At 40.6% G+C, this 27,416-nt stretch overlaps 2 protein-coding genes across 25 annotated transcripts in view; both read right to left on the bottom strand.

Annotated features, from left to right (window-relative positions):
* The window catches only part of PPP3CB (protein phosphatase 3 catalytic subunit beta), a 51,451-nt gene extending 39,337 nt beyond the window's left edge, over nucleotides 1-12,114 (bottom strand). For all 7 annotated transcript variants that reach the window (XM_041750798.1, XM_041750803.1, XM_041750800.1 and 4 more), the window contains exon 1: nucleotides 11,955-12,114. In XM_041750798.1, coding sequence (XP_041606732.1) covers nucleotides 11,955-12,039 — 85 coding nt within the window. In that variant the 5' untranslated portion in view covers nucleotides 12,040-12,114. The remainder of the gene's footprint in view (nucleotides 1-11,954) is intronic.
* A 1,800-nt stretch (nucleotides 12,115-13,914) lies between these two features.
* The window catches only part of USP54 (ubiquitin specific peptidase 54), a 118,679-nt gene continuing 105,177 nt past the window's right edge, over nucleotides 13,915-27,416 (bottom strand). For 14 of the 18 annotated variants that reach the window (XM_041749565.1, XM_041749567.1, XM_041749564.1 and 11 more), the window contains 4 exons: nucleotides 20,797-20,915; nucleotides 20,363-20,503; nucleotides 17,007-17,193; nucleotides 13,915-15,241 (listed from right to left, as the gene is read on the bottom strand). In XM_041749565.1, the coding sequence (XP_041605499.1) occupies nucleotides 14,682-15,241; nucleotides 17,007-17,193; nucleotides 20,363-20,503; nucleotides 20,797-20,915 (1,007 nt within the window). In that variant the 3' untranslated portion in view covers nucleotides 13,915-14,681. The remainder of the gene's footprint in view (nucleotides 15,242-17,006; nucleotides 17,194-20,362; nucleotides 20,504-20,796; nucleotides 20,916-27,416) is intronic. The other 4 variants (XM_041749575.1, XM_041749577.1, XM_041749581.1 and 1 more) reach the window with 2 other exon arrangements.

Here is a 27,416-nt window from a genome sequence, read left to right as displayed (position 1 = left end):
AGACTCAAATTAAGAAAAAACTCACTTTATACTCAGGCGTACAGTATATAGTATTTTCTTGATGTTTCACAGTCATCATGTAATGATCAATTACTATACAGAAGACTGGAAATGTATAGGACCAATTGCTTCTTCAAATTTCAACTTAAAAAACAAACTAAAATCAGGAGCCTGGGTTAAAATTATATGAATGACCTGAGAAAGAATAATAAATAACCATGTTCTATTTTACCAGGAAAAAAAAATTAGGAAGAACTCAATTCTTTAGAAGTGAGATAAGAACTAAGGCAGAAGGATGTCAACCAATTCTAAAAGGCTTTGAAATTACTAATTCCTCGTTTTCTTTGATACTAAAATAAAATTTGAACTTACTTATTTTCTCTTCATTAGAACAATTCCCACTACTTTTCACATTTAAAACAAAGCATTAAAATACATTGTTTCCCTAAATACAGTATGTCTAGATTCTAATAAAATAAAAATCTCTGTCAAAGTATGTTTTTCTCCAGCTGAAGATTTAAACCAAATTTGCCCCATCAGTAAACCAATTATTTAAAAACTACAGATTTTAATAACAGGTTACTAAATAAATCACAAGTTACTTTGGGACATTATAAAAATGAAAAGCTTAAATATCTCTTAAGTAAAAATTTTTGATATCAAGATGGGATCATATTTTTCTCATCAGGACAAGAGAATTTTTTTATCACTCTATTCAGAAAAACAGATACTGTTAAGATGCTGCATTCTAGATTATGTATACTTTCCAATAATCAACAACATAATTCCACTACTGGCTGAATTCTATTCAAAATAAAGAACTTCCTAAAAATCCAAATGGGAGACCATTCACCCCCTCAACTCAACCAGTCACCAGTGTTACTGAATGTTTTCATGCACGTTGTGAATGCTCCACTGCAATTCACATGGAGGTATTGCCCCCTCTTTTACCAACAGCCAAAATGTCTTTATTCACTTGAAAAAAGGCACACATTGCCTCCATACTCATAGGTAAGTCATTCATAGACCTATGCTTTTCCACTTCTTTTTCAACTCAAGCATGTTTTTTTTTTTTTTTTTTGTTATTTTTTTGTTTTGTTTTGTTTTTTTTTTAAAGATTATTTATTTATTCATGAGGGACACACAAAAAGAGGCAGAGACATAGGTAAGGGAGAAGCAGGCTCCCTGCAGGAGCCCTATGTGGAACTAAATCCAAGACCCAGGGATCACGACCTAAGCCAAAGGCAGAAGCTCAACCACTGAGCCACCCAGGTGCCCTACTTTTTTTTTTTTTTTTTTAAGGATTTTATTTATCCATTTGAGAGAGACAGCATGAGAGAGACAGAGAGAACTCGAGCATGAGACAGGGCAGGGGGAGAGAGGGAAGCAGATTCCCGGCTGAGCAGGGAGCCGGACCCCCAGGTCTTGATCCCAGGACCCTGTGATCATGACCTGAGCCAAAGGCAGAAGACAGATGCTAAACTGACTGAGTCACCCAGGTGCCCCAACACATGCTTTTACATTTCAAGGCTAGCTGGAATACAGGTGGAAGGGTGAAGAAATGAAATGAATAAATGAAAGTAGATGAAAACTACAGAAAATCACTATGGTTCTAACAACACAACACTGAAAGAAAATGAAGTAAAAGAGTACATTTTAATATGTCAGTAAATAAGGCATGTGGAAAGGTATAAGAGGGAAAAAGCTTGTCCTCTTTGGAGGCAGGAGAAAGGAACTGTGGCAGGTGATCTGACCAGGCAAAAGAAAACCAACCAAATAGGATTTAGCCTCATGGGGATTAATTATTGACCCTACTGGTCAAGAGAGTCAGAAATTTTTTTCATCAAATATTAACTTTCAACTACTCTGTTTTGCAATTTCTAAGGCATTTTAAAGCATCCCCATCTATTTTCAGGCTTTTCAAATTTTTTCTTTTTATTTCGAAATCATCTTCAGTCAATTATTCCTGCTTTTTTAGGATTTTCTTCCTATATATTTTTTTCTCTTTATTTTCAGACTATTTTTCCTACTCTTCTATATTTGTGATAGGGAAAAGCAGAGCTTAAATGTATGTAAATGTAACATAAATGGTCAATAACCGAAATGGCTAAAAGGAAGATTAGCCGGAATTAGCTAAAGAGCTACAAAATAATCTCAAATCACAAAGTTTCCAACACTAGAAAACCTGATTTGGTAGTATTACTTTGACCAAACTGTTTTGTTGAGAAATTTCCTTTAATCCAAATTTTGGCATGAAGCACATATCTGTAGAGTAATCAATAACATTCACAAATTAATTTCATCCAGATTTAATGCATGGTGGCTGAAAAAAAAAAAAAGAGTCTAAAGTTTTAATTTAGGAAGTTGGAAAAATAAACCAGGGATACTTATTGATCAGGGATGGGGAAAGGGCATAGATATTACTTTTTCTATGACTGGGTTAGGAATCCTAGAAATCAACTAATCCTGTTCCCCAACTCTAAGCAAAAGCTACAAATTATTAGCCCCTTGAGGCCACCAACAACAGGAGTGCCTGCAGCCTTTGCCAACTGACCAGCTTTACTATAAAGTACCAGAGGCCTAGGCCTCTCTTCTTTAACATTAATGGCACTATCCAAATAAATTCTGAATTTTTCTGTATTTCTTTTACACCATGCCATCTCTGGCAGTTCTTCTCCCTCTCAATCCTTTTCATTTAGGCCTCCAGAATTCCCATTATGTATTTTTTAACTCACCTCTCTCCCCATACACATATACACACAGCCTCTTCAGATCTTCACATAATGCTGTCATCTCTCTAGCTTAATTAAATCTTAGTTACTGAAGGACAGCACTTTTCAAACTTTTTTCAAAATGGATGCTACATATTTTTCCACACTCCCCTACTATCACCTTCTGGTGATAAGGCTTCAGTCTTAGTGCAGCTCCATATTACCACTTCCAATTTCATCACTCCAATGAAGAAAAAAATACCTTCTCCTTTGAGGTTCATGCCTTCCAGCTAGTTTATCCTTGTCCCTTCCATCTGCTTAACCTTCTAGTCATCTCTCACATCCAACTCTGGTTCCTGGCTTGCAAGCCTTCTCCACTCTATCCCATCATCGACATCCATGTGGGATGATCTACATAAAACTTAACCGCAGTATTTGAGCTCCATTCCACTTCAATTCCTCAGCCTTGCCCATAGTTACTCTCTGCCTCTGAAACCTGAACTGCAATCTCTCTCTCACTCCATGATTGAAACCTCCTATCCTTCCAATCCCCCTCTCACTACTCCCTCTGTTCTTCAATTGTATTAAGAAACTGGAGGGGCACGTGGGTGGCTCAGTCAGTTAAGCGACTGACTCTTGATTTCGGCTCAAATCATGAGTCAGGGTCCCAAGATGGAGCCCCATGTCCCGCTCTGAGCTCAGCAATCTGCTTGTCCCTCTCCCTTGCTCCTATCACTACTCTCTCTCTCAAACAAAGCAATCAAATCCTTGAAAGGAAGGAAGAACGAAAGAACAAAAGAACGAAAGAAAGAAGCTGGACAGCCCCTCCTTATCAATTCCCTTCTGGGTATCTTTGTTTCTTACAGTTTTAAAGGTATTCCACCATCCACCCACCTTTTAAAAAAAATTTTTTATGGGATCCCTGGGTGGCGCAGGTTTGGCGCCTGCCTTTGGCCCAGGGCGCGATCCTGGAGACCTGGGATTGAATCCCACATCGGGCTCCCGGTGCATGGAACCTGCTTCTCCCTCTGCCTGTGTCTCTGCCTCTCTGTCTCTCTCTGTGTGACTATCATGAATAAATAAATAAAATCTTAAAAAAAAAATTTTTTTAATGTATTTATTCATGAGAGACAGAGACAGAGAGAGGCAGAGAGAGGGAGAAGCAGGCTCCATGCAGGGAGCCCGACAGTGGGACTTGATCCCAGGTCTCCAGGATCCCGCCCTGGGCTGAAGGGGGTGCTAAACCGCTGAGCCACCCGGGCTGCCCCATCCACCCACTTTTTAAACATCTTAAATTACTTTGCCCTTTTGTCCTCTTCTACCTAAGGGAAAAATGCCAAGTCTTGGATGAGTTGGGTTCTAAACTTGGGTGCTTACTATAAAGTTATCAAAATGGCCCAGTGCTACTACAAATTCACCATCTCCAACTGAGTCATGGCATTCCCCAGCAATCCTATTAAACATTCTCTCTCCCATGCTCCTCAGTGAAGATTTCAAATAGTCCCCCCTTTTTCTTGAACCCTTTACTCACTTTATCTCTTAGTTATCAAATTTATGTCCAATTTCAGAGAAAATCAAGGCCTTCAGACCAAACTTCACTTTTTTGCTCCTCTCCATCCACATCCACACCAGTATGCATCTTTAAACTTCTCCCCATCTCAGGCAAGAAGTACTCCTTCTATCCTTTACTAAAGGATCCCACTGCATCCGACTCCCCCACCCTCTTAATTTCAATCACCCTCCTCATCTCTCCCATGGTCCTACTGTTTTGTCTGCCTCTGGCTCTCTTTCCTTTGAGCATATAAACATACTTACATGTCTTTAAGGTCTTAAAAATCCAAACAAGAAATTTTCCCTTACTCCTCATCCCTGTTTCTACCCTGGATCTTCTCTGAAGAGCACTGTCTTTCATCACTACATACCTGGTGATTGGAACATTGTTACTAATGAATGTTTACTGGATTAATGATATAGTTTCTAAAACATATCTTGACACTAATTTATATAGTAATGACAATAAATTTATACTGCTTTATTTACAGTTTATAAAATATGTACTTTTACATACATAAACCGATATGATTCTCAGAGGCATCCTTGGAGTTTGGTAGGGCAGATTTTGTCACCACTTCAGAAATGGGATAAGAGGTTCAGAGACGTTAAATGGATTTCTCAAGGGGTAAGAGGTAGAACCATGGTTGAAATTGAGGTCTTCAGGGCAGCCCAGGTGGTTCAGCGGTTTAGTGCCGCCTTCAGCCCAGGGCATGATCCTGGAGACCCAGGACTGAGTCCCACGTCGGGCTCCCGGCATGGAGCCTGCTTCTCCCTCTGCCTGTGTCTCTGCCTTTCTCTCTCTCTCCCTCTCTCTCTCTGTCTCTCATGAATAAATAAATAAAATCTTTAAAAAAAAAAAAAAAAGAAAGAAAGAAAGAAAGAAATTGAGGTCTTCAGAATGTTACTCCAATACAATCTGCTTTATACCAACAAAATGGCAACACTCTTCTGAGTCATCAAAAGTTTTCTCATCATGAAAATAGGTATAACCCACTCTCAGTGCCAGGAGTAGAAGCATGCATTGGCCACATACTCTAAGAAAAGATTCAATAAATCCTACAGCACAGTCTTCAAACTTTCAAGGTACCCCTTGGATTCCTTTGAAATCTGTGGTAGTTGTTTGAATGCAGCACCTTCCCTCAAAACTGGTTCCCCCTTCCTGTCTTATTTTTGACATGGTTATCACCATTCTGTCACTGGAACTTAAAATTTTAGTGTCATTGTTCTCTCTCAGGACTCCCAAGTCCTACTGATTCTTCAAATTCTTTTCATTTTCACACACCCCCATTGCTGCGATGATAGTCAAGTCTTATCACTTTGTGTACTAAAAAAAATCTAACTCAGCTCTACTTTCCCTCCCTGTTGACTGTATAAAACACTGCTAGATTAACCTACTCAAAAATTTGGGGTAGTCTCTTAAGAACTAAAGAATAAAAGGGAGGAAGTCTCAAACTTATTTCTAAGGTCCTTCATTTGACCATTCCCAGTCTTTTACATATCATTCCAATCTTTGCCTCCAACTACAATTGTTCAATTTAATCAATCCTTAAAGCAAAATTAGTTTGTTTCCTTCAAAAGTTGTATTCTTCTACCTGTTCCCACAACCAATCATTGATCCAATATATCTGCTTCCAATATTCAGGATTTGCATATCTGGTTTCTCTCTTTCCCTTAATTCATGCCTTGGTCATTCTGCACTTGGTCCTCAGATGTTGAATAAGGACTTTTCCCCCCTAGAATTACTACAATTTTTTCATTTTGCCCACTCTACAACACTCAGAATACTCTAAAATGTTATAATCTTCTGACACCTTGATTTAAGCCTCTCCCTTCCTAATATTTTGTTCTACACAATACCATGTTACCTTTCAAAAACCAAGATACTGGATCATTCTTCTATTTTAAAACCTTCAATAATAATGATGATGTCTACCACTGGTTAAGTATTTATCATGTGCCAGGCCATGCACTGAGGTACATACTTCACATGGTCTATCTCCATTAATCCTTCAAGAACCCCATTAATAATACTTTATTAACTCTATTTTACAGATGAGAACATTGAAGCTTGGTGATATTAAGTATCTTGTCCACACAGTGAAAAGGTTATCAAGATAAAGTTAGGAGTCAAACCCAGGCCAAGTCCAAAGCCTCTTAATCATCCAGAAGCTACACTGCTTATTAGCTTAAGTGTCAGCTCAACTTAGTGTACAAAAGACTGTTTCCAACTTCATCTTCTGCCACTTGTCGCCAAGCACTTTACACTCTACTGTCACACATTTTCAAGCTTTTTTTTTTTTTTCAAAACTCCATGCCTTTCTGCTGCTGTTTTCTCTACTCTAGTCCTACCCTCTATCTGGAAAAATTCTACTCATCCTTCAAGGCACACCTCAAAACATAAATCCTCTCATTGTTGCTTTTTATCCAAATAAGAGAGTCAACTCCTTCTTTACAGTTCCAATAGCCTCTGTACATACTTTTTCTATTTACTTCCAATAATGTCTCCCCCACTAGACTGCCAGCACTCCGAGATAATCTTACTTAATTATAGCTAATTAATTAATTATATTGAATCCAATTCTTTATCTTCCAGGCCTATTATGCTTTGGTACAAAGCAGGATCTCAATAAATGTTGTACCAATCCTCTGCCTTTTTAAATCCTACCCTTCCTTCAAGGCCTCCTTTTTCCTTGTATAAATCCCTATTAGACCATCCCAATCCAGAGTCATCACTACCTCCTTTGAACTCAAACAAGTCACTGGCTCTGTCACTTATCTAGCAATTATTAATGACATCCAACCTTATGACATATATAAATAACTTTTCATGAGTACTTATTTCTCCAAGGACCAAGACTGTTCTTTTTTTTAATACTTCTGTTGTTTCCCTACAGTTTTTAGCATACAGCAGGCATTTAATAAATATTTGCTATTTGATTAATGCTCTAAAATAAATTTTCTATAACATAAAAGGATGCCCAATTATATTCAGCTAATTTTATGTGTGTAAATAAACATTTTTATGATAAAATGAAGTCATTTGATTGGTATGAAAATACACCTCATTTAATAAATCAAGATTCTTTTCAAACCAATCTTTTCCTTACAACTCTTGCTAATTCATTTCCTACTTGAACCTGAAGTTTTGCCTTACTTCTTACTGACCAGCTATATTTCTTCCTTGGCATTTTCCCTTTAAGATGACTTGTTACCACAGTATTCTCTTTCCTTCCCTTCCTCCGTTCCTCCTTCCATCTTTTTCTGTCTCTGTCTCTCTTATATACACACTCTCAGACCCTATTTTCTCTGTTTCTTTGCTTTCCCTGGGACACATGGTACTGAAGATTTATTTTAGAATGCTTAACAGTTTAATGGGAGTGGAAGGAAAAAGAAAAATAATTCAATTGGCAGCCCAGGTGGCTCAGCGGTTTAGCGCCACCTTCAGCCCGGGGCGTGGTCCTGGAGATCCCGAATCGAGTGCTATGTGAGGCTCCCTGCATAAAGCCGGCTTCTCCCTCTGCCTGTGTCTCTGCCTGCCTCTCTCTCTCTCTCATGATTAAATAAATAAAATCTTTAAAAAAAAAAATCATGTTCAAGAGTTATCTTTTTAGATAGGTAAGTCCACAAAATACATTTTGTTAACAAAATTTAAAATTCAAGTTGCTTTAAAATATGATGAAATAGACTAGCAAGAAACACTGGTAGCCATGTGACCCAAAGACCTATGTGGGTCATCTAACAATCTGTAATGAAAATAAGCAATCCTAATAAAGCTAGGTACTGGAAAACACTTGAGCCAAATGACCTCAGACTTATAAGCAGGGCAGCTGGCAACAGAACTGAAATGAATCGCAAGGCTGCCCATCAGAAATACATCAGCTTAAAAAACTTAACACACACTTCAGCATTTTGGTTCACTCTGAAAGTCTGATAATTTAAGAGATAAGCTTAATAAAACCTAGGAAATAAAGAGAATATATTGAATGCAAAAGAAAGTCACATTGTGCATACTAAAATTAACATTAACACAATACAGACAATGCTTTCTCAGTGATAAAGGTGAATTCTTATATCAAGACTAACAGATTGAATAATCTCAAGAGACAATTGAATTTAAGAAATCCATGACCTCATCTATACAGCAAAAAGTAAATTTTTAAAACATCTGGAAATAAAAGGTAGTATCTGGATAATTCAGATCAGGAAATTTGGGAAGGGGGAGGAGAGCAAAGTACATAAATTCAGGGTTTTTTGCTTTAATTACCCATATCAATTTTGCTCATGTAGCAGTAAGGCATTCATGCAGATACAATTAGCCATTTTTCCTAATTTGTTTCCATTTTCTTATTTTCAGCTTATTTTAGCTGAATAGAAAAAATGCTTAAGAGAAAATAGTTAAGAGGACATACTATCTCACCTAAACCACTGGACTATAGCAACTCTCAAACAGAATTTGACCTGAGCCAGCAGCAGCTGGAGTAGGCTCAGAAAAGAAATTGCTGGGGTGCCCAGGAGGCTCAGTCAGTTAAGCATCTGCCTTCAGCTCAGGTCATGATCCTGGAGTCTTGGGATTAAGTCCAGCATTGGGGTCCCCGCTTAGCAGGGAGTCTGCTTATCCCTCGCTTTCTGCCCCTTCCCCACTCCATGCTCTATTGCTAATAAATAAATAAAATATTAAAAAAAAAAAAGAATTAAAACTTGCTTTAACTAGCCAGAAAAACCTGATCGCCCATGATCAGCAATATAGAATCACCATTATTTCAGTGAGGGCAGCCCTGGTGGTGCAGCGGTTTGGCGCCGCCTGCAGCCCAGGGTGTGATCCTGGAGACCGGGATCAACTCCCACGTCAGGCTCCCTGTATGGAGCCTGCTTTTGTCTCTGCCTCTCTCTCTCTCTGGGTCTCTCATGAATAAATAAAAAAAATCTTTTTAAAAAAAAATTATTATTTCAGTGAAAAGTTAATCAAATTAATACATGAATCCCCTACGGTATTCCAAGATCTCAAATTTCATATGAAATTAACTTTAGGCACATATTAAACACAGAAAGATCTACAGCCCCTTTGAAACCATCATGACCATAATATATAGGCCTCCTGATTAGAAGTTTAAGAGTGTGAAATTTAGAAACAAAAAGGAAGTTTCAGGGAGTAAAAGACTACCTGTATTCAGTGCCAACGATGATCTACATATTACTACTATGCAAAACTAGCACATACTTAAGCTTATAAGAAACCTGGATTTTAACAAGCTGGACTAGCATTGTAGTCATATATGTTCTGACAAGGGCGTTCTCTATCATTAAATATAACATTATTGTACAATTATCAAAAGAAGGCAGGCAAGAAGCCTCAAGATGAAATTCAAAGGAGTCATGATGTCAAGGTCCTGGGATCAGGCCCCGGATTGGACTCTGTTCAGCATCAAGTCCGCTTCTCCCTCGCTCTCTGTGATCTCTCTCTCTCAAATAAATGAATCTTAAAAAAAGGAAAGAAATCCAAAAGTGGATTTCTGTATGAACGGTGAATTTCCCTGTAATTTCTGAGGAAGCCACAGCAGAGACTCCATGAGCAGTGCAAACCAGTCTGTTGCCACCATCTCTAAACATGTGATCCATATGGGGCATTCCAGCTGCTAACAAATTCCATAAAGAAATGAAAGTTGTCTTGGTGAAGAATATGCTACTAAACACATGAGATCTTATACCCACGAGCTCTATTTAACTGTAATTTTCTACACCAAAAAGCTCCTTTTCTATTTACCTAAATCAAATGACTTTTATTCCATACCAAACACCTGCAAATGTGGCGATCACCCCTAAAGAATATGCCTTATGTTTGGAATCTTATTTTTTTTAAAGACTTTATTTATTCATGAGAGACAGAGAGACAGAGAGAGAGAGAGAGAGAGAAAGGCAGAGACACAGGCAGAGGGAGAAGCAGGCTCCATGCAGGGAGCCTGAGGTGGGACTCGATACCGGGACTCCAGGATCATGTCCTGGCTGAAGGCAGGAGCTAAACCACTGAGCCACCCAGGGATCCCCCAGGAATCTTATTTTTACTACATTAAAGCAGTACAGGAAAACATTATCATATATATGACAAAAAAAAAAACAGAAGATTCACAAGCATAAGGTTAGCACAAACTAATTGTTAGGGAATAAGACTCGCTGTCCCAATAGTAGGGTGAAAAGTGCCTATGGAAATGAATATACAACACAGATATATAGTCAGAAAATGAAGAGGCAGCCCATGTTTCTGTTCCCAATCCCCACAAAACTCCAGGATTTAATGTTAATGATCAGCAATATAGAATCACCATTAATAATTTCACTGAAATTACTAATCTTAACTACCAATCTTTTTTCCCCCTTTTTATAAAGCTTTCTCAGGACAAGGATTCCATAATCTCCATAATCTCTTTATTCAGTTCATTCGCCTGGCCCAACTGGATATACTACTAACTTTTAAAAATTATCTACATAAGCCTGGATAGAAATCAGTGTTATTATTGAGGCTCAAATTGAAAAATTAAAATAAAAAAAAAAAACCACAAAGGAAAAAGGTTTTCTTGTTTTTAAATCTTTTAATGGAAACGTATCTGGTCAAATTTCAAAAACTGTACTAACAGTGTTTAAACATTGTGCCAGTATATTTGAGAAGCTGAATGAAAATTATCTAGTCTTCCAAAATAAGTATAATACAATAAAACTTTATTCTAAAACGATGTCAATTTATTGACCAAGCTACATGGTATAAGCTACATGGCTACATTTGATTGTTTTTCATCTCCACAGCGGTGTTTGAAGTTGATAAGACTCTCCCAGAGAGCATGGAAATCTCAGGCAACAGTAAATTTGCCCTCAATTTCTCTATTCTAAATTAATCTGCTGACCTGTTGTCAGTAAACACACACAAATTCTGCCCCAGCTGAGAAGTATTTAATTTTTTCTGCTATCGGTGTGTGTTCGCAAGGTGAAGGGTTGGCCTTTGACCAAACGGTGCTGACGGTTTTCTAAGTAAATGGTTTTTCCTATCCACGAGGCGTTTTTCCTTTGATGCTGCCTTGTTCTCCATCTATTCTGCACTTAACGCTGGGGCCCCCAAATCCTGCCTCGTCTCTTCACCCTCAGTCCAATCCCACATGGTTCCCCCAGTTGCCGCGTGGAGTGACACCTGAGGGCCAAGCGCGAACCCCTGAGGCTGGCGCTAACTAGGCGCGAACCGGGCTGACGGCTGTCACTGGGGAGCAGGCGTGGGCCAAAGCCGAGGTGAATTCTGACGGCTCATCGCCCGGCCCCGCGTGGCTGAAGGTCTCCAAGCCCCTCGGTCTGCCCAGGGAAGCCAGGCGTGCAGCTGTCGCGGGGCAGGAAGCGAATCGCGGCCTCTGGGCCGCTTTGACAGGCCCAGGAGAAAAAGAAAGGGGCTCACTGCGGCTAGGAGACACCCCTACGTCTAGGAGACCTCAGGAGCGAAACCCCCGCCTCAGGCCTGAAGGCAAGCCAGAGCCCGCGGAGCCGTCGCTACCGACTCAGCCCAGCCCAGCAGGGGCCCGCCCAGGGGCCACTCCCCAAGGGAGGCAGCCAGTTACTCGCCCGCCCTTCCGGGCCCGCTCCGGAGGGGACGGTCTCCCGCCCGCCCTCACACACAGCTCCTCAGGCCAGGCCCCCAGGGCTTCGTCCACCTCTCACCTTTGACGACGCGGTCAGCCCCGGGAGGGGGCGGCGGGGGCGGGGGTGGGGGCGGTGCAGCCCGGGCCGGCTCCGGGGCGGCCATGCTGGGCCCGGGGCTCGGCTAGGCGCTGGGCCGGGCGGGGTTGGGGGCGGGGGCGGCGGCTACCAGAGCCAAGCGGCGGCGCCGCCGGGGAACATGGCGGACCCTCTTTCCCTACAGAGGGGCTAAGACCGGCATGCACCGCGCTTGCGGGGGCGGGGGCGGGGCAGACTCTAGGGACCTGGGCAAAATTACTGAGGCTGGGAGAGAAACAGGACGAGGCCAAGGGATCAGGTTAAAATTCTAGGCAGACAGAAACAACAGAGAATGAAGAAGGAAGGAAGGCTATTACTAGAAGCTGCCGTGAATGAGTGCTAGGAAACAGGACATTGGTTCTCATGGAGCTCCAAAGATGGGGAGAATTAAACCTCAGAATCTAATAGAGAAAAAATATATCACAATTTGGCTACTAAATCTGGGTACTTTGGTTGTTAAACGGATAGGAAAATAGACGAGGCATTGTACGTTCTAGCGAGAAGTGACTGTTCAAAATGGAGTTTGAGAAGCTGGCCCTTACGTTTAGAGCCTAGAACTGTCAGGAGTCTGAAGGTATAGGGTTAGAATAAAGCTAGAACAGAATAGGTCCAAAGGTAAAGAATCAAAAGGGTAAGTGGAAAGGAAGGGATGACACCAAGAGATGTTCAAAGTCTACAGAATTCACCTGAAAAGGACAGTCTCCTTCTCAATCCATTCAGAAAACAGAGATTTGTAAGGCAAAGGAGTATATAGAGAATTGGAAATTGGAAATTAGCTTCTCATAAGAAATACCTCATAGGGTACTTCTGTGCACATACAGAATCTGAGCCCAGGCAACTTATTGGAAACTTTATAGGGGTGGACCTTCATGAGAAAGGGGATAGTGGGACAAGAACTGACTGTTCAATCAATAATTATTAGAAGGTGTGTGTATGACAGTAAGAGGTGTACCAAATCATGGGCAGAGACCAGTGTGTCCACTAAGATCTATATGTCTTGATGGCATAGTATCCAAGTGGGGTGAGAAATTCCTGCCCATCTTCCTGCTGTATACTTAGTGTGTTCAGAATCTGTTCACAATGGACGATGTTAATTAAGTAAGCAGTGGTCCAAAGGTCTCAACACTTTTCTACTTCTGTCAATCTCCAATGATCTTGAGACCTGGGATAAAAGAGGGGGAAAGTGTCTGAAGGGTATTCTTGGCAAAGGGAGCCCACAACATATCTTTTAGAAGGAGAATTTGGGAGTGAAACAGAGGTGAAAATGGATCATTCTGGGCAATAATTGTTCCTCTGGGCAATAATTGTTCCTCTTCACCATCCACAGCCACCTGCTTTAAAGACTTGAGGACCACCAGAGGAAGTGCAGAAGTTGAACAAGGAAGGCAAGGGAAGGGGAGGCCGTGGGAAGAGAGCAAGGAAGGGACAGGAGGCATATTACAAACTTGTAAAAGGAGGGCACCAAGAGTACATAGATTGGGAGTGAGAGGGCTTTCTAAGAGGGGTATGAATGGGAAAATCTCCCTAAGGAGGAAAGGAGAAAGTATGCAATATACGGTGTGCCTCCAAGCAGAAAAGAAATAGGAATATACTAGCAGCAGTTAATAACAAGGAAAGTCACTCCACTTTAAGGGCCCACTGATTCCTACCTTCAGTATATATCCTTCAACTATCCTTAAACTATTTAGCTCCTCACCTTCACTCAAAAGCCACACACACACACACACACACACACACACACACACACACACACGTTTGTCCCAAGGCTCTCTCTCTTTGGGAGCCCCAGGCTACTGGGAATTGGTATTTTTTGCTTATCCAGGCCTTCCCCCCCACCCTCAATATAAAAGAGCAAGACCATACAAAAGGCATTAAATAGACAATTAAATGACAAGGAATTAAATACAACTATCTTAAAGATTTATTAATGAAAAATACTTTACAAAAACAGTATGTTTGGCCCTAAAATAGTTTAGCTGACTCTGAGGGTTTACAACAGTGACTGAGCAAGTGGCAGTAATGGCTCTGCTGCTGAGGACAGGAAGGTGTGTTAGTGTGCCGGACTCCATCTGTTCAGAAGGACAAATATTATGTTGGCAGCTCTGCATTGTAGGCCTAAGGTTTGGGGGCACAGGGAAGGCTGACAGTCCACGATACCTGGGCAGGTAGGCTGTTCTGAATGATATGGTCAGGACCATGACCACAAGCTACATGCCCCTCCAAGGATGGGATATGGGGAAGACAGAAGGCCAGGTAATAGGGATAGGTAGGTAAAACAAAGAACAGAAGTTGGCAGTGTAGTAGGGAAAAGAGGATGAAGGCTCAAGTGCAGGTGGGGGCATAAAGGATCCAGGAATAAAATAGTGACACTAAGATCCTAAGGAATGGCTAGTGTCCAGGGTAATATGGATTTATCTTTAAAAGTGGCTCAAAGCCCTAAACAGCAATTGCTTTCTTTTGCTAGGTGAATGAAAATTGGAATTTTAAATATTTCTCTCAAAGAGCTAGGTCTTGTTAGGGGTTCCAGGTACTCCTAGGAGAAACTGCCAACTCTATGTTGAGATGAAACTAGCACAACCCTGGCAGGGAGATGCAGGGTGCCAACCAACCCCTCCACAGTATAGTTTAACAGAGAAACCTGTGGCTCCAGGAAAGGAAAGGGGTGACCCCTTACCACCTATTGTGCTGTAGGGCCCTAGCCCTTATCTGCTCTCTTCCAGGAGCACCTGCTAGAACAAACAGAAACTCCTCTCCCCCTATCCTCCTGTGCCCAGATTGTGGGGCATAACTGGTTTGCCTCCAGTCATCATCTGGGGGCATATCTACTCGTCGAGGACCAGGGGCTCGAGACCCAGGAACAGGACCCAAATTCCAAGCTGACTTCAGGGGTACATGAAGACTGCTTGATGGTGGAGACATAGGATAAACAACAGGAGGGTAGGAGGAAGAATGGAAAAGATCCCCCCAGGACTGAGCATGAGGAACCTGAAGGCCATGGTGCCTTTCTGGTAGTGTGGCAGTGTGTGTTGGCTGAGGCTTGCACACTGGAGTACTCAGGAATCTTGCCCCAATATGCTGGTTGGTCTCTGACCATGGCCCCCATGAGGCATCTGTTCTGGAACGATGTGGGAGACTCTGGTAGTTCAGAGTCCTTCCTGTGTACTTGACCCCCTGGCAAGTTTCACCCCTGTCACACATAGCCAGAAACTGCTGGACACTCCTCGAAGTTCCTGGGAAGAGAAAAAGAAACCCAAAGATTAAGCATCTTCAGTAAACCATTCTCCTTCCCAAAGAATCTTTCCTGACTGTTCCTCTCAGCTCCCCATACCTCTAAGAGCATATACCTAAGGGAAAGAAGCCTAGCTTTGCTTTTAATTTCATTTTTAAAAATTCTTAATACACATCAAAATCAAGTCTCTTACCTCCAACCTGGGCAAAAATTGCCATACTTCCACCTCACTCTACTATAACTCTTCCTCCGCTTCCTCCCAAATGGCTCCCTGATATTACAAATATATACTCTCACTGTAACAACTCTACTCCTAGAGTCACCACTCCAAAACATCACTCTGCTTTTCTTAATATGGTACTTTCACTCCAGTTAATCTGTTTCTGCTTACATTCTTGCTCAGTCTCTAAGATCTCTGTTTTTGTTCACACTACTCCTACCACATACACAGTGTGGAATGCCTTTTCTATACATTAATTCCTCTTTACTTAAAAGAAACAAAATACATTATTTTAAAAAGTAACTCTATTTTTTTAAGTAGGCTCCACGCCCAGCATGGAGCCCAATGCAGGTCTTGAACTCATGACCCCAAGATCAAGATCTGAGCTGAAATCAAGAGTTGGATGCCCAACTGCCTGAGCCACCCAGGCGCACTGCAAAAGAAATCACTTAAAAAATACTTTCCATTCTTTATTTTATAACTCATCCACATCTGCAGTATATTCTTGTATGTATATTCTGATAGTTGCAGCTCTGAGCTCTTTAAAAAACCAGAGCTGACTTCTTTCCCCCTATGTTCACTATAGCATTTAGTGCAGAATAGACTTCACTAATTGCTGCCTGATAGAACAGATGCCCCTAACTGTCAAAGGGGGGTGGTTACCTGGCTGCTCCACTGAGTAATAGGAAGTTCATCTATCCAGAAGGCCTGTTTACCCAAACCTCCCTAAAATTTGGACACATATTAATAATACCACTCTTACCTTCTGTTCTAAAACCACAACCACACCCTGCCCCAGGGCACCCTGTAAGCCAGGGCTTCTCAATCTCAACACTACTGATACTTGAACTGATACTACCTGTTGAAGGTGTGGGGTACAGGTAAATTGCCCTGTGCATTCATTATAGGATGTTTAGCAGCATCCCTGGTTTCCACTCACTAGATGCCAGTAGTACCTTTCCTTTCCCATTGAGAATCCCTGCTTTAAGCAGACTCGGTCTCTTTGTGAGGAAAAACAGTAGCAAATCTTGCAATGGAGTGTCAAAGAATGCCTAAAGGATGCTATCCACCTTCCCCAAGATTGCCGGCCTGTATACGTGGCACAGGTTTTCCATACACAGGGTCTCCCCAGGTCTCCCATTATCTCCTTATCTTTCTAGACCATCCCTCAGCTGAGACTCAGGGGATAGTAGGAGAGAAACTAGCTAAGAGAGATGATATTTTGTTTTGGAAGGATCCTAAAGATTGGGTATTAACTCCCCTTGGTTGCTTAAAAGCTTATCTTATCATGATAGACCCTCTTCATTTTCTTGGGTAGTTAGACTAAGGATCTAGACCAGCCAACCATATTGACTAAGTAATGATTCAATCACAATTTATCTAGACCAATGTTTGATCTTCTAGTTGTAATTCATATCCCTTCACCACCCACCTTGGGACTCTAGCCCCCCATCCCCCAATAGAGTGTACTGATTTGATCCTTCTAGGTTATCTCTGGAAAAGTACCACATTATGGTACATGATAATTAGATTTGGGGAGAATTACCTGGGGGTCTATGGGGCTCCCCTGCCATGCTGGGCATCAAGACATCTGGGGACAGGAACTGTGGTTGGGGTGGGTACAGTTGGGGACCAAGGAGAAACACAGGAGGGTCATGGATGACAGGGAGGGAAGAGGAGCTGGAACAACGGTGCCCGGTTTCCAAAGGCTTTTTCCTCGCATTTGATGAATCCTTATAGTGAGACAAGACAAAAAAACATAAAGATGAGGATTAACACACAGCAGGATATGGTTGGGTAAACACAGTGAGGCACGCAGGGAGAGATGGAGGGGATTAGAGTACCAATATGCCTAGTTCTGGAGAGGGACCCAATTTACTCAGTCCCTCTTCCCATCACCCCTCTAGGAACATCCAGACCATTATGAACTGGAGACATGGAACTTCAGATCCTCTTCCTTTATCTTTCTCATAGCCCTCATCTTCCCAACCATACCCTCTAGGTCTTTGGCAAACTCTTTAATGCTAACGGTAGACACAAATTTAAAAATAGAGAAGAAATAAGAAAAAAATCAAAAAGCCCGAGAGACTGAAAAAAGAAAATTCTGTACACTCACTAAGTACTCTGAACTAAAAATGTATCTCCTTAAATGTACAATCAGGAGCTCTACTAGTCCACCTTCTCACCTGTCACTGCTACATTCCAGTTTTGTCTTTTGCCAGTCAAGCAAGACACCAATATCCTTCCAAATTCTACCTCCTGGTACCACATTTTCCTAAGTCACCTCGATTCAAATGCTGACATTGCCCTTAATTTTTCACTGCTCATCCACAATTCCATTAGTTACCTTTGTCAAGGACTATCATTTTTACCTATAGGTTTCATATTTAAACTCAAGTGGGCCACTGTAACAGCCTCCAATCTGATCTACCTACCTCCAAGCCTGCTACTTCTTACTGTGGCCTGCAAGTTCCCATGTGATAGCAATACTGATCTTTGTCACTTTAACTCTAGCCTTGCTGTGCCTTTTTCACTATAACTTTCTTAATGTTCCTCAAACGCACCAAACTCATTCCAATTCAGGGCCTTTTCATTTGTTATTTTTGTTACCTGGAATAGTCTTCCCATGACTCATACCATCCTATCACTGATGTTATTTTCTTAGAGCTGATTTCCCTTACTACTCTATCAAAAATAGCCCTGAGAATAACCGCTATTACCTCTTTACTCCTTTTCCCATTGGTTTTTTATTCTTCTCGATCACACACATTGTCTGGGGTATACTTATTTATTGTCTTTCTCTCCTGGTGAATACATTTCTTTTTACTCCAGTATTCCCAGCACCCTCAACAAGACCTGAAACATTACAGGCACCTAATAAATATTACATTAAATGAAATAATCTATATGCCAGTATATCTTATTTCCTAACTAGGTTGTAAGCTATTCAAGGGCAGAATTGTGTTATTTCATCAGTGTATGCTCATAGCACCTACCACAGCATGGTATATATTAGTCATTTACCATACAGCCTAAGGGCCAGGTGCCAATCCTCTCAGTAAGTGACACAACCAACTATTCCTATCTTCTGCACAAAAGAAAGTGATGCCACATTTTCTTGGTTTCCCCTTTTATCTCTCTGGTCCTCACTCCTTTTAAGGTTCTTCAGATGAACCACTTAAATATGGTACTCATCAGGGATATGTCCTGGCTTCTCTCCTCTTTTCAATATCCTTTTCCCTCTTCAATGGCTGTGATTCTTGAATCTTGATTTCAAGCTTTTGTGTCACATCCAAAGGCCTACCAGATATCTCAAGCATAATATATCTAAAATTATATATTGCTCTTCCCTCAAATACATCATTATCAACACATAATTCTTGGGTTGATTCTCCGTGATCCTCCTCTCCCCGTATCCAATCAGACACTAAGTCCCAATGACTTTTACTTCCTCTTTGGCTCTAAACATGTCCACTTCTCTCTATCCTCCCAAACTCAGTATTGCGGTTCATGATATGACTCTTGTTTATATTCTTTCCAGTCTCATTTGTCAACACTGTCCTTCCCTCACCAGAATTTAATCTTGCCATACCAAATGAGCTACTTTTGATTCAGTGGGTATCTGCTTCAAGTTCCTTTACCTGTTATACTTGTTTTACTTCCTTCAGGAAGCCTTCCCTGATCCCTCAAATCTGGTTTAGGTCCCTTCTATTATATTTCCATAGCATTAAATCCTATCATATAATTCTTTCTTTATCTGTCTCCCCAGGTAGACTGTAAAGGCCATGACTGCAGGGACTACATTAGCTCACTGATCACTGTCATCTCCAGCACCTGGCACAATACCTAGAACATATCCTCAATCAGCATTTGTTTAAAAGAATGAATCTGAATAAATGAATGATATAGAAGTCAGGAGAAAGGAAGCCAACTCCCTAGAAAAATAACAATTTGCCATTAAATTCACTAACAGTACATGAGAACAAATGCTAGGCAGAAACAACTACCTTTCCCAAAAAGAATGGCAAGTTCTTCAGAGTTGTTTAGGAAAGTTTGAACAATAAATTGAAAAAAAAAAAAAATGACTGCTGCTTGAGAAGAAAACTGGATCTGAAAGGACTTAGTTTGCACTATATCCCCTTTCATACCTTTTAATTTTATATTATGTATTTAAAACTGGTTTTTAAGTTTTTATTGAACTGACCTTGTTCACTCATTAAAGTGAACAAACTTTAATGCATTGGAGCTTTGCATCCTGACCTCTATTATAATGAAAACTCAACTTGCCTTGGGCAAGTATGTGAAATTTCCAAAAGGGTAATTTATAAACCTAGCCACTGAAACTATTTGAGTTTGTTTATTTCTTCTGACTTGGGTGTCCCTGTCCATTTCACCTACAGATCCCTGAATTGATTCCATATGAAAAGCCTCAAGGAATAAGATTTTAAGTCATTTTCCTTTTCTTGCTAATGTACATGCTTCATTTTAGCATGAAAGCATACTGGACCCCATTCAATCTTATACTGGAATAGGGAGGAAAAGGCAAAAACAATACCCCATCCCATCTCTTCCCTTCTTCCTTTGATTAGTGCAATGAGTTTTCACCCAATCAGCAGCCACTGCTTCTGAGACCCAAGGCTACTAGGCTACTAGGACTCTTCTCACCCTAGGGAACCCTATAATATATCTTCCAGAACTGCTACAGGGAAGGCATATTCTTCTGGGCTCCAATAAAATGTGTGTCAGTAAAATAATGACTATATGTCGTCAATTTTGCTGAGTACACATGGCTTTTCCTCAAATTACAACTTTTAGTATCCCCTGCCCCTTCACCTACACTGTATTTTTACCTTATCAAAAGAAAGAGGGTGCTCTGAATAGATAGACCCTGATTCTACTTACAAAACTGTGGGAAGAGACTGGAGCCTCGTCCCTCTCTGAGACAACGGTGCCACTGAGACTGCGTGAGATGCGGTGAAAGTTCTCTGCACCATACTGCTCATCCTCCCCATATTCCCTCCTGGGGCCTCGGCAAGGTGCAGCCTTCAAACACACAGACATACACAGGCAGACACGAAACGGCAGAACTATGGTTTTCCCACAGACCCTGTCCCCAGGGGTATGGGAGAAGATAGAGTAAGACTCACTCGACCTGAATTAGATGTATTTGAAAAGGTAATGGCCATGTGGCAATCTCTTCTCAATCACAGACCTCTTCCAACAGCCCCACATTACCATGCTCCTGCCTTACCACCAACCCTACCACTCATCTCTTTCCACACTTCCTTTCCCAACGCACCACCCCATGCCAGCACTATAGGACCTGAGGCTGCTACCTGAGAAGCAGGCACTGTGCTGGCTTCATGGAGACTGTGCTCCATTTCTGCTGTTGGGGTCTTTGAGAGACCAAGGCCAGGGGCTGAGTGCAACCTCCTCCCCACACCATCTGCAGAGCCTGAGGAGGAAAACATAAATACAAGTTGAAGCCATCTCTTCTCCCAGAGCCTAACTTTAGCCTGACAGCAAAAAAACTCAGGAGTTCTTTCTTCATGAAATGATAAATATGTATCCGTGAATGGAATAGAGGATGTACTCCTGTAATGTAGAAACAGGAGTTTCAGAATATGGATAGTTTCCTTTAGGCCAAAAGGGTCTCAGAACATAGGCTTTGAAGAACCCTGTACAGAACGGGCTCTGTGGACAGACAACTGAATGTCCCCATCTTGCCTCATTTCATTTTTAAAACACAATTAGCTTTGCTTCTGTCGGACTCGTGCCCAAGACTTACAATATATTCAGAGGAAACTGTCCAACATAGTTGTTCTCTAGAGCATCCATGATGACAAAGGGAACGTTATCTTCAGTCCACTTAGGAACTGAAATGAACATAGTAATGAACATAGTAATCATCTATCAAACCTCCTCATTTTATAGAACAGGAAAATGAGTTCCAGGGTCTGAAAAGTAGTAAACAGATTAACTAGAATTAAAATTCAAGTCTCTTGATTTCACTTCCTATTACTATGAGCAAGAACTCTTCAACAACATCTTATATGTGTAATGCTTTTTTATTCCCCCATTAGCTTCTCTTAATCACGAACTGCTTAAATTCTAAAAAAAAAAAATCACTGAACACTTATCTCTTCCTCAAAATCTTGCTAGATTATTAAGAGAAGAGCTGCTCCAAACTGGATATGTGATTCCCAAGGGGCTTGCCCCAATACAACTAATTAAGCCTTCCATTCTGAAAATGCACATGCCCTTGACCTACATTTGATGTCTGTATCTATCACCAATTCACATCTTGATATTTTGGTTTTAATACATGTATCTAGCTAAAGGAGGATATTCCTGATACTAAGCTAAAAGACTAAGCTAAAATATTACTTTTAGTATTTCCTGGTAAAGAGGCTCTAATACCACCTCAGATTCACCTAGGAATTTTAAAAATACAGATTCCTCTATCCACAGCCCTGCTGAATCAGAACCTTTGTGGGGTGAAGCCTGGGAATATTTATTTTTAAAAGGCTTCCCCGAGGGGCACCTGGCTGGCTCAGTCAGTGAAGCATGTGACTCTTGATCTCTGGGTTAGGAGTTGGGTGCAGAGATTACTTAAAAATAAAATCTTTGGGATCCCTGGGTGGCGCAGCGGTTTGGCGCCTGCCTTTGGCCCAGGGCGTGATCCTGGAGACCCGGGATCGAATCCCACATCGGGCTCCCGGTGCATGGAGCCTGCTTCTCCCTCTGCCTATGTCTCTGCCTCTCTCTCTCTCTCTCTCTCTCTCTCTCTCTCTCTGTGACTATCATAAATAAATAAAAATTTTAAAAAATAAAATAAAAAAATAAAATAAAATAAAATCTTTAAAAACAAATAAAACTAAAGGCTTCTCCAAAAAGTATAGGAGAATAGCCCCACATATTGTTGAAGGAAATTTGAAATGTCATAGTCTTTCTAAAAAGCTATTTGGAAATACCCACTAAATTTGAAAATATATTTACACTTTTAACCAGCAATTCTACTTCTAGGAATGAGAAGCAAAAATACCAGTTTACTGAGGCATTATTTGTAGTGGTCACAAAACTAGAAATAAAGTAATGCCCATCTCTAGAAGAATAACTAAATACACTATGGTATCTCCAATATCAAATATCGCCAAGCCACTTAAAAGAATGAATTGAGTTAAACTAGACGACTTGGAGGGATTTTCATTAAGGATTATTAAAAGGGGAAAAAATCTGTAATACTATCCAAGGCAAAAAAAAAAAAAAAAACCCACTGTAGATTTACATAGGATTATATGAATAGAAAAATACAGAAATATGCACATCAGATTATTATGTGGAAGGTGGAGGATAAAAGGTAGGGACTTATGTAAGGGGAGGAGAAATAAACAAGAAAATGTCTACAATAAAAACAGCATGTGTTTTTACATAAAAGTTTATATGAAAATATTTCTCTGTGTTTTTTAAAAAGCCACTCCCCTTGGGTGACTATGATGGGCAGCCAGATTTAAGAATCACAGCTGTAATACTTAGAATTTGGTGTTCTTCTAATAGTCTGATCGCTAGACAAGGAGGTGGCCACTAGAACTTCCTGAAGAGAATAGACTGATTATTTTAAAGACAGTTCAGCAGAGGTGAAGGTGGCCACCTATAAGGAGTACTGTTGAGGGGATATATAGATTTGATAGAAGGGAGAGTTAAGATGAGGTCTACTTACTGATGAACAGTGACAAGAAGAAAGACTACCAGACATCACACATTTCTGATATAAGGAATACAAAGTAGGACCACCTGGGTGGCTCAGTGGGTTAAGCACCTGACTTAATTTCACTCCAGGTCATGCCATCATGGTCCTGAGATTGAGACACAGAAGCCCTGTGTCTCAGGCTCCCCGCTCAGCAGGAAGTCTGCTTCAGATTCTGTTTCCTCTCCTTCTGCCCCTCCCCGCACATGCTTGCAAGCACGCACTCTCTCTCAAATAGATAAATAAATCTTTAAAAAAGAGAAAGAAAGGAAGAAATACAAAGTGGTACCTCTAAAACATTCTTGTTTAAAAAAAAAAACAAAACTGAGGGTTGTCTGGCTGGCTCAATTGGAGGAGTACACAACTCTTGGTCTTGGGGTAGTGAGTTGGAGCCCCACTCTGGCTGTAGAGATTACTTAAGGAAAATAAAAAATAAATAAAACGTTTATAAATAGATAAAAAAATTGTAAAGTAATCCAGTAGGGAGGGGAAACATGGGAGAAGACTACAGCTAAATCAGAATTGGCCATTATGTTGAAAACTAGTCAAGATAATCACTGTGGAAGCTAGTAAGAAATACTAGCTTACTGGAGGGCTATTGTAACATTTACTCATTACTCTTCAATATAATTGAAATTTTCATAACAAAAAGTTATTTTTAGGATGTCTGTTTATATAACTCTTTAGGAACTATAATGTCAAAATTAATCTGGACACAAAACATCATATACTATATGATTCCATTATATCATATGTCCAAAATAGGCAAATCTATAAACAGAAGATAGATTACAGGTTCCCTAGGAATGCAGGAAAGAGGGGTAGGGGGAAATGGGAAGTGACTATTAATGTGTACTGGGTCTCTGGGTGGTGGTGGTGGGAGTACAGAGGGAGAGGGATAGAGAATCCCAAGCAGACTCCACACTGAGCACAGAGCCTCATGGGTCTTGATCTCATGACTCTGAGACTATGACCTGAGCAAATCAAGAGTTGGATGCTTAACCAACTGAGCCACCCAGCTTCCCCATGGGGTGAGGAAAACACTTTACAACTGATTGTGATGATGGATGGAGAACTCTGTGAATATACTAAAAAAAGACTAAATTGTACATATTAAGTAGTGAAGTGTGTGATATGTAAATTACATATCAATAAAGCTTTTTTTAAAAGTAGTAAGTCAGAGAAATACTACATGACCTCATTTGAAACACAGAATGGCAGTTGACAGCAGCTGGAAGTAACAGGATACAAAATCAATGCACAGAAATCAGTGGCATTTCTGTACACTAACAATGAGACTGAAGAAAGAGAAATTAAGGAATTAATCCCATTTACAATTGCACCCAAAATCATAAGATACCTAGGAATAAACCTAACCAAAGAGGTAAAGGATCTATACTCTAAAACCTACAGGACACTTATGAAAGAAACTGACGAAGACATAAAGAGATGGAAAAACATTCCATGCTCATGGAATGGAAGAATAAATATTGTGAAAATGTCTATGCTACTTAGGGCAATTTATACATTCAGTGCAATCCCTATCAAAATACCATGGACTTTCTTCAGAGAGTTGGAACAAATCATCTTAAGATTTGTATGGAATCAAAAAAAAAAAAAAGATTTGTATGGAATCAGAAAAGACCTTGAATAGCCAGAGGAATGTTGAAAAAGAAAACCAATGCTGGGGGCGTCACAACGCCTGGTTTCAAGCTGTATTACAAAGCTGTGATCATCAAGACAGTGTGGTACTGGCACAAAAACAGATACATAGATCAATGGAACAGAATAAAGAACCCAGAAATGCACCCTCAACTCAATGGTTAACTCCTCTTCGACAAAGCAGGAAAGAATATCCACTGGAAAAAGGACAGTCTCTTCAATAAAATGGTGTTAAGAAAATTGGATAGCCACATGCAGAAGAATGAAACTGGACCAATCTCTGACACCATACACAAAGATAAACTCATAATGGTTGAAGATCTAAATGTGAGACAAGAATCCATCAAAATACTACAGGAGAACACAGGCAATACCTATTTATTTATTTATTTATTTATTTATTTATTTATTTATTTATGATTTATTTATTTATTTATTCAGAGAGAGCAAGAGAGAGGCAGAGACACAGGCAGATCTTGTGCAGAGGCAGAGGGAGAAGCAGCTCCACGCAGGAAGCCCGATGTGGGACTCGATCCTGGGTCTCCAGGATCACACCCCGGGTTGCACGCAGTGCTAAACCGCTGCGCCACCGGGACTGCCCGCAACACCCTTTTTAAACTTGGCCACAGTGACTTCTTGCTAGACACATCTATGAAGGCATAGGCAACAAAAGCAAAAATGAACTACTGGAACTTCAAGATAAAAAGCTTCTGTACAGCAAAGAAAATGATCAACAAAACTAAAAGACAACCTACAGAATGGGAGAAGATATTTGCAAACAACATATCAGATAAAGGGCTAGTATCCAAGATCTGTAAAGAACTTACCAAACTCAAAACCCAAGAAACAAATAATCCAGTCATGAAATGGGTAGAGGACATGAACAGATATTTCTCCAAAGAAGACATACACATGGCCAACAAGCACTTGAAAAAATGCTCCACATCATTTGCCATCAGGGAAATACACATCAAAACCACAATGAGATGCCACCTCACACCAGTGAAAAGGGCTAAAATGAACAAGACAGGAAACAACAAATGTTGGAGAGGATGTGGAGAAAGGGGAACCCTCTTGCAGTATTAGTGCAATGCAAACTGGTACAGCCACTCTGGAAAACAGCCACTATGGAGGTTGCTCAAGAGTTTAAAAATAGAGTTACTCTATGACCCAGCAATTGTACTACTGAGTATTTTCCCCCAAAGATACTGATGTAGTGAAATGCCAGGACACCTGCAACCCAACGTCTATAGCAGCAATGTCCACAATAGCCAAACTGTGGAAGGAGCCATGTTGTTCTTTGACAGATGAATGGATAAAGAAGATATGGTGTGTGTGTGTGTGTGTGTGTGTGTGTGTGTGTGTATAAATATATTTTTAAAAAAACCCAAATATATATATATATATATATATATATTATATATATATATATATATAATGGAATATTACACAGCCATCAGAATACCTACCATTTGCTTCGACATGAATAGAACTCGAGGATATTATGCTGAGTGAAGTAAGTCAATCAGAGAAGGACAATCATTATATGGCTTCACTCATAGGTGGAATATAAGAAATAGCAAAAGGGATTATAAGGGAAAGGAGGGAAACTGAGTGGGGGGGGGGATTAGAGAGGGAGACAAACCATGAGAGACTCCTAACTCTGGGAAACAAAGGGTTGTGGAAGGGGAGGTGGGTGGGGGAGTTGGGGTAACTGGGTGACGAGCACTGAGGAGGGCACTTGATAGGATGAGCACTGTGTTTATGCTGTATGTTGGCAAATTAAATTTAAATTTAAAAAAAGACAGCAGCTGGAGGCTGGGGGAAATGGGGAGATGCTGGTCAAGGGATATACTCTTCCAGTTATAAGATGAATAAATTCTGGGGATCTAATGTACAGGATCATGACTATAGGTAACAATATTGTATTATTTACCTGAAAGCTGCTAAGAGAGTAGATCTTAAATGTTCTTACCAAAAAACTACAATTTATACGTGGTGATGGTTGTGTTAACTAAACTCATTGGGGTAATCATCTCACAATATCTATGTGTCAAACCTTCACACTGTACATCTTAACCTTACACAATGTTACTGTCAATTATATCAATAAAGCTGGGGGGACAAGGTAACTTGGTACTTAAACAAGGGTGTACAAGGGGATCCCTGGGTGGCTCAGAGGTTTAGCGCCGCCTTCAGCCCAGGGCGTGATCCTGGAGACCCGGGATCGAGTCCTGCATCAGGCTCCCTGCATGGAGCCTGCTTCTTCCTCTGCCTGTGTCTCTGCATCTCTCTCTCTCTCTCTCATGAATAAATAAATAAAACCTTTAAAAAAAAAAAAGGCTGTACAATAAGCTAAAGAACCCCCCTAAAGATGTGTTCTATCGCATACAGACCCTAATTGGCATCTCCCTTCATTACCTACTTCCTGAATGATTCCACCTGATTACTTCTTTATGTCAAAATAAAGGCTAGTTTGATTTGACAAGGATTTTGAGGACTCTACCAGATGCATTATTTAAATTAGTTTTCATTCACTATTAGGCA

The sequence above is a fragment of the Vulpes lagopus genome, chromosome 3 (assembly GCF_018345385.1).
Source record: "Vulpes lagopus strain Blue_001 chromosome 3, ASM1834538v1, whole genome shotgun sequence".
NCBI classification, from domain to species: Eukaryota; Metazoa; Chordata; class Mammalia; order Carnivora; family Canidae; genus Vulpes; species Vulpes lagopus.
Note: the sequence above shows the minus strand (reverse complement) of the source record. Positions and strands in the feature narration are given on the sequence as shown.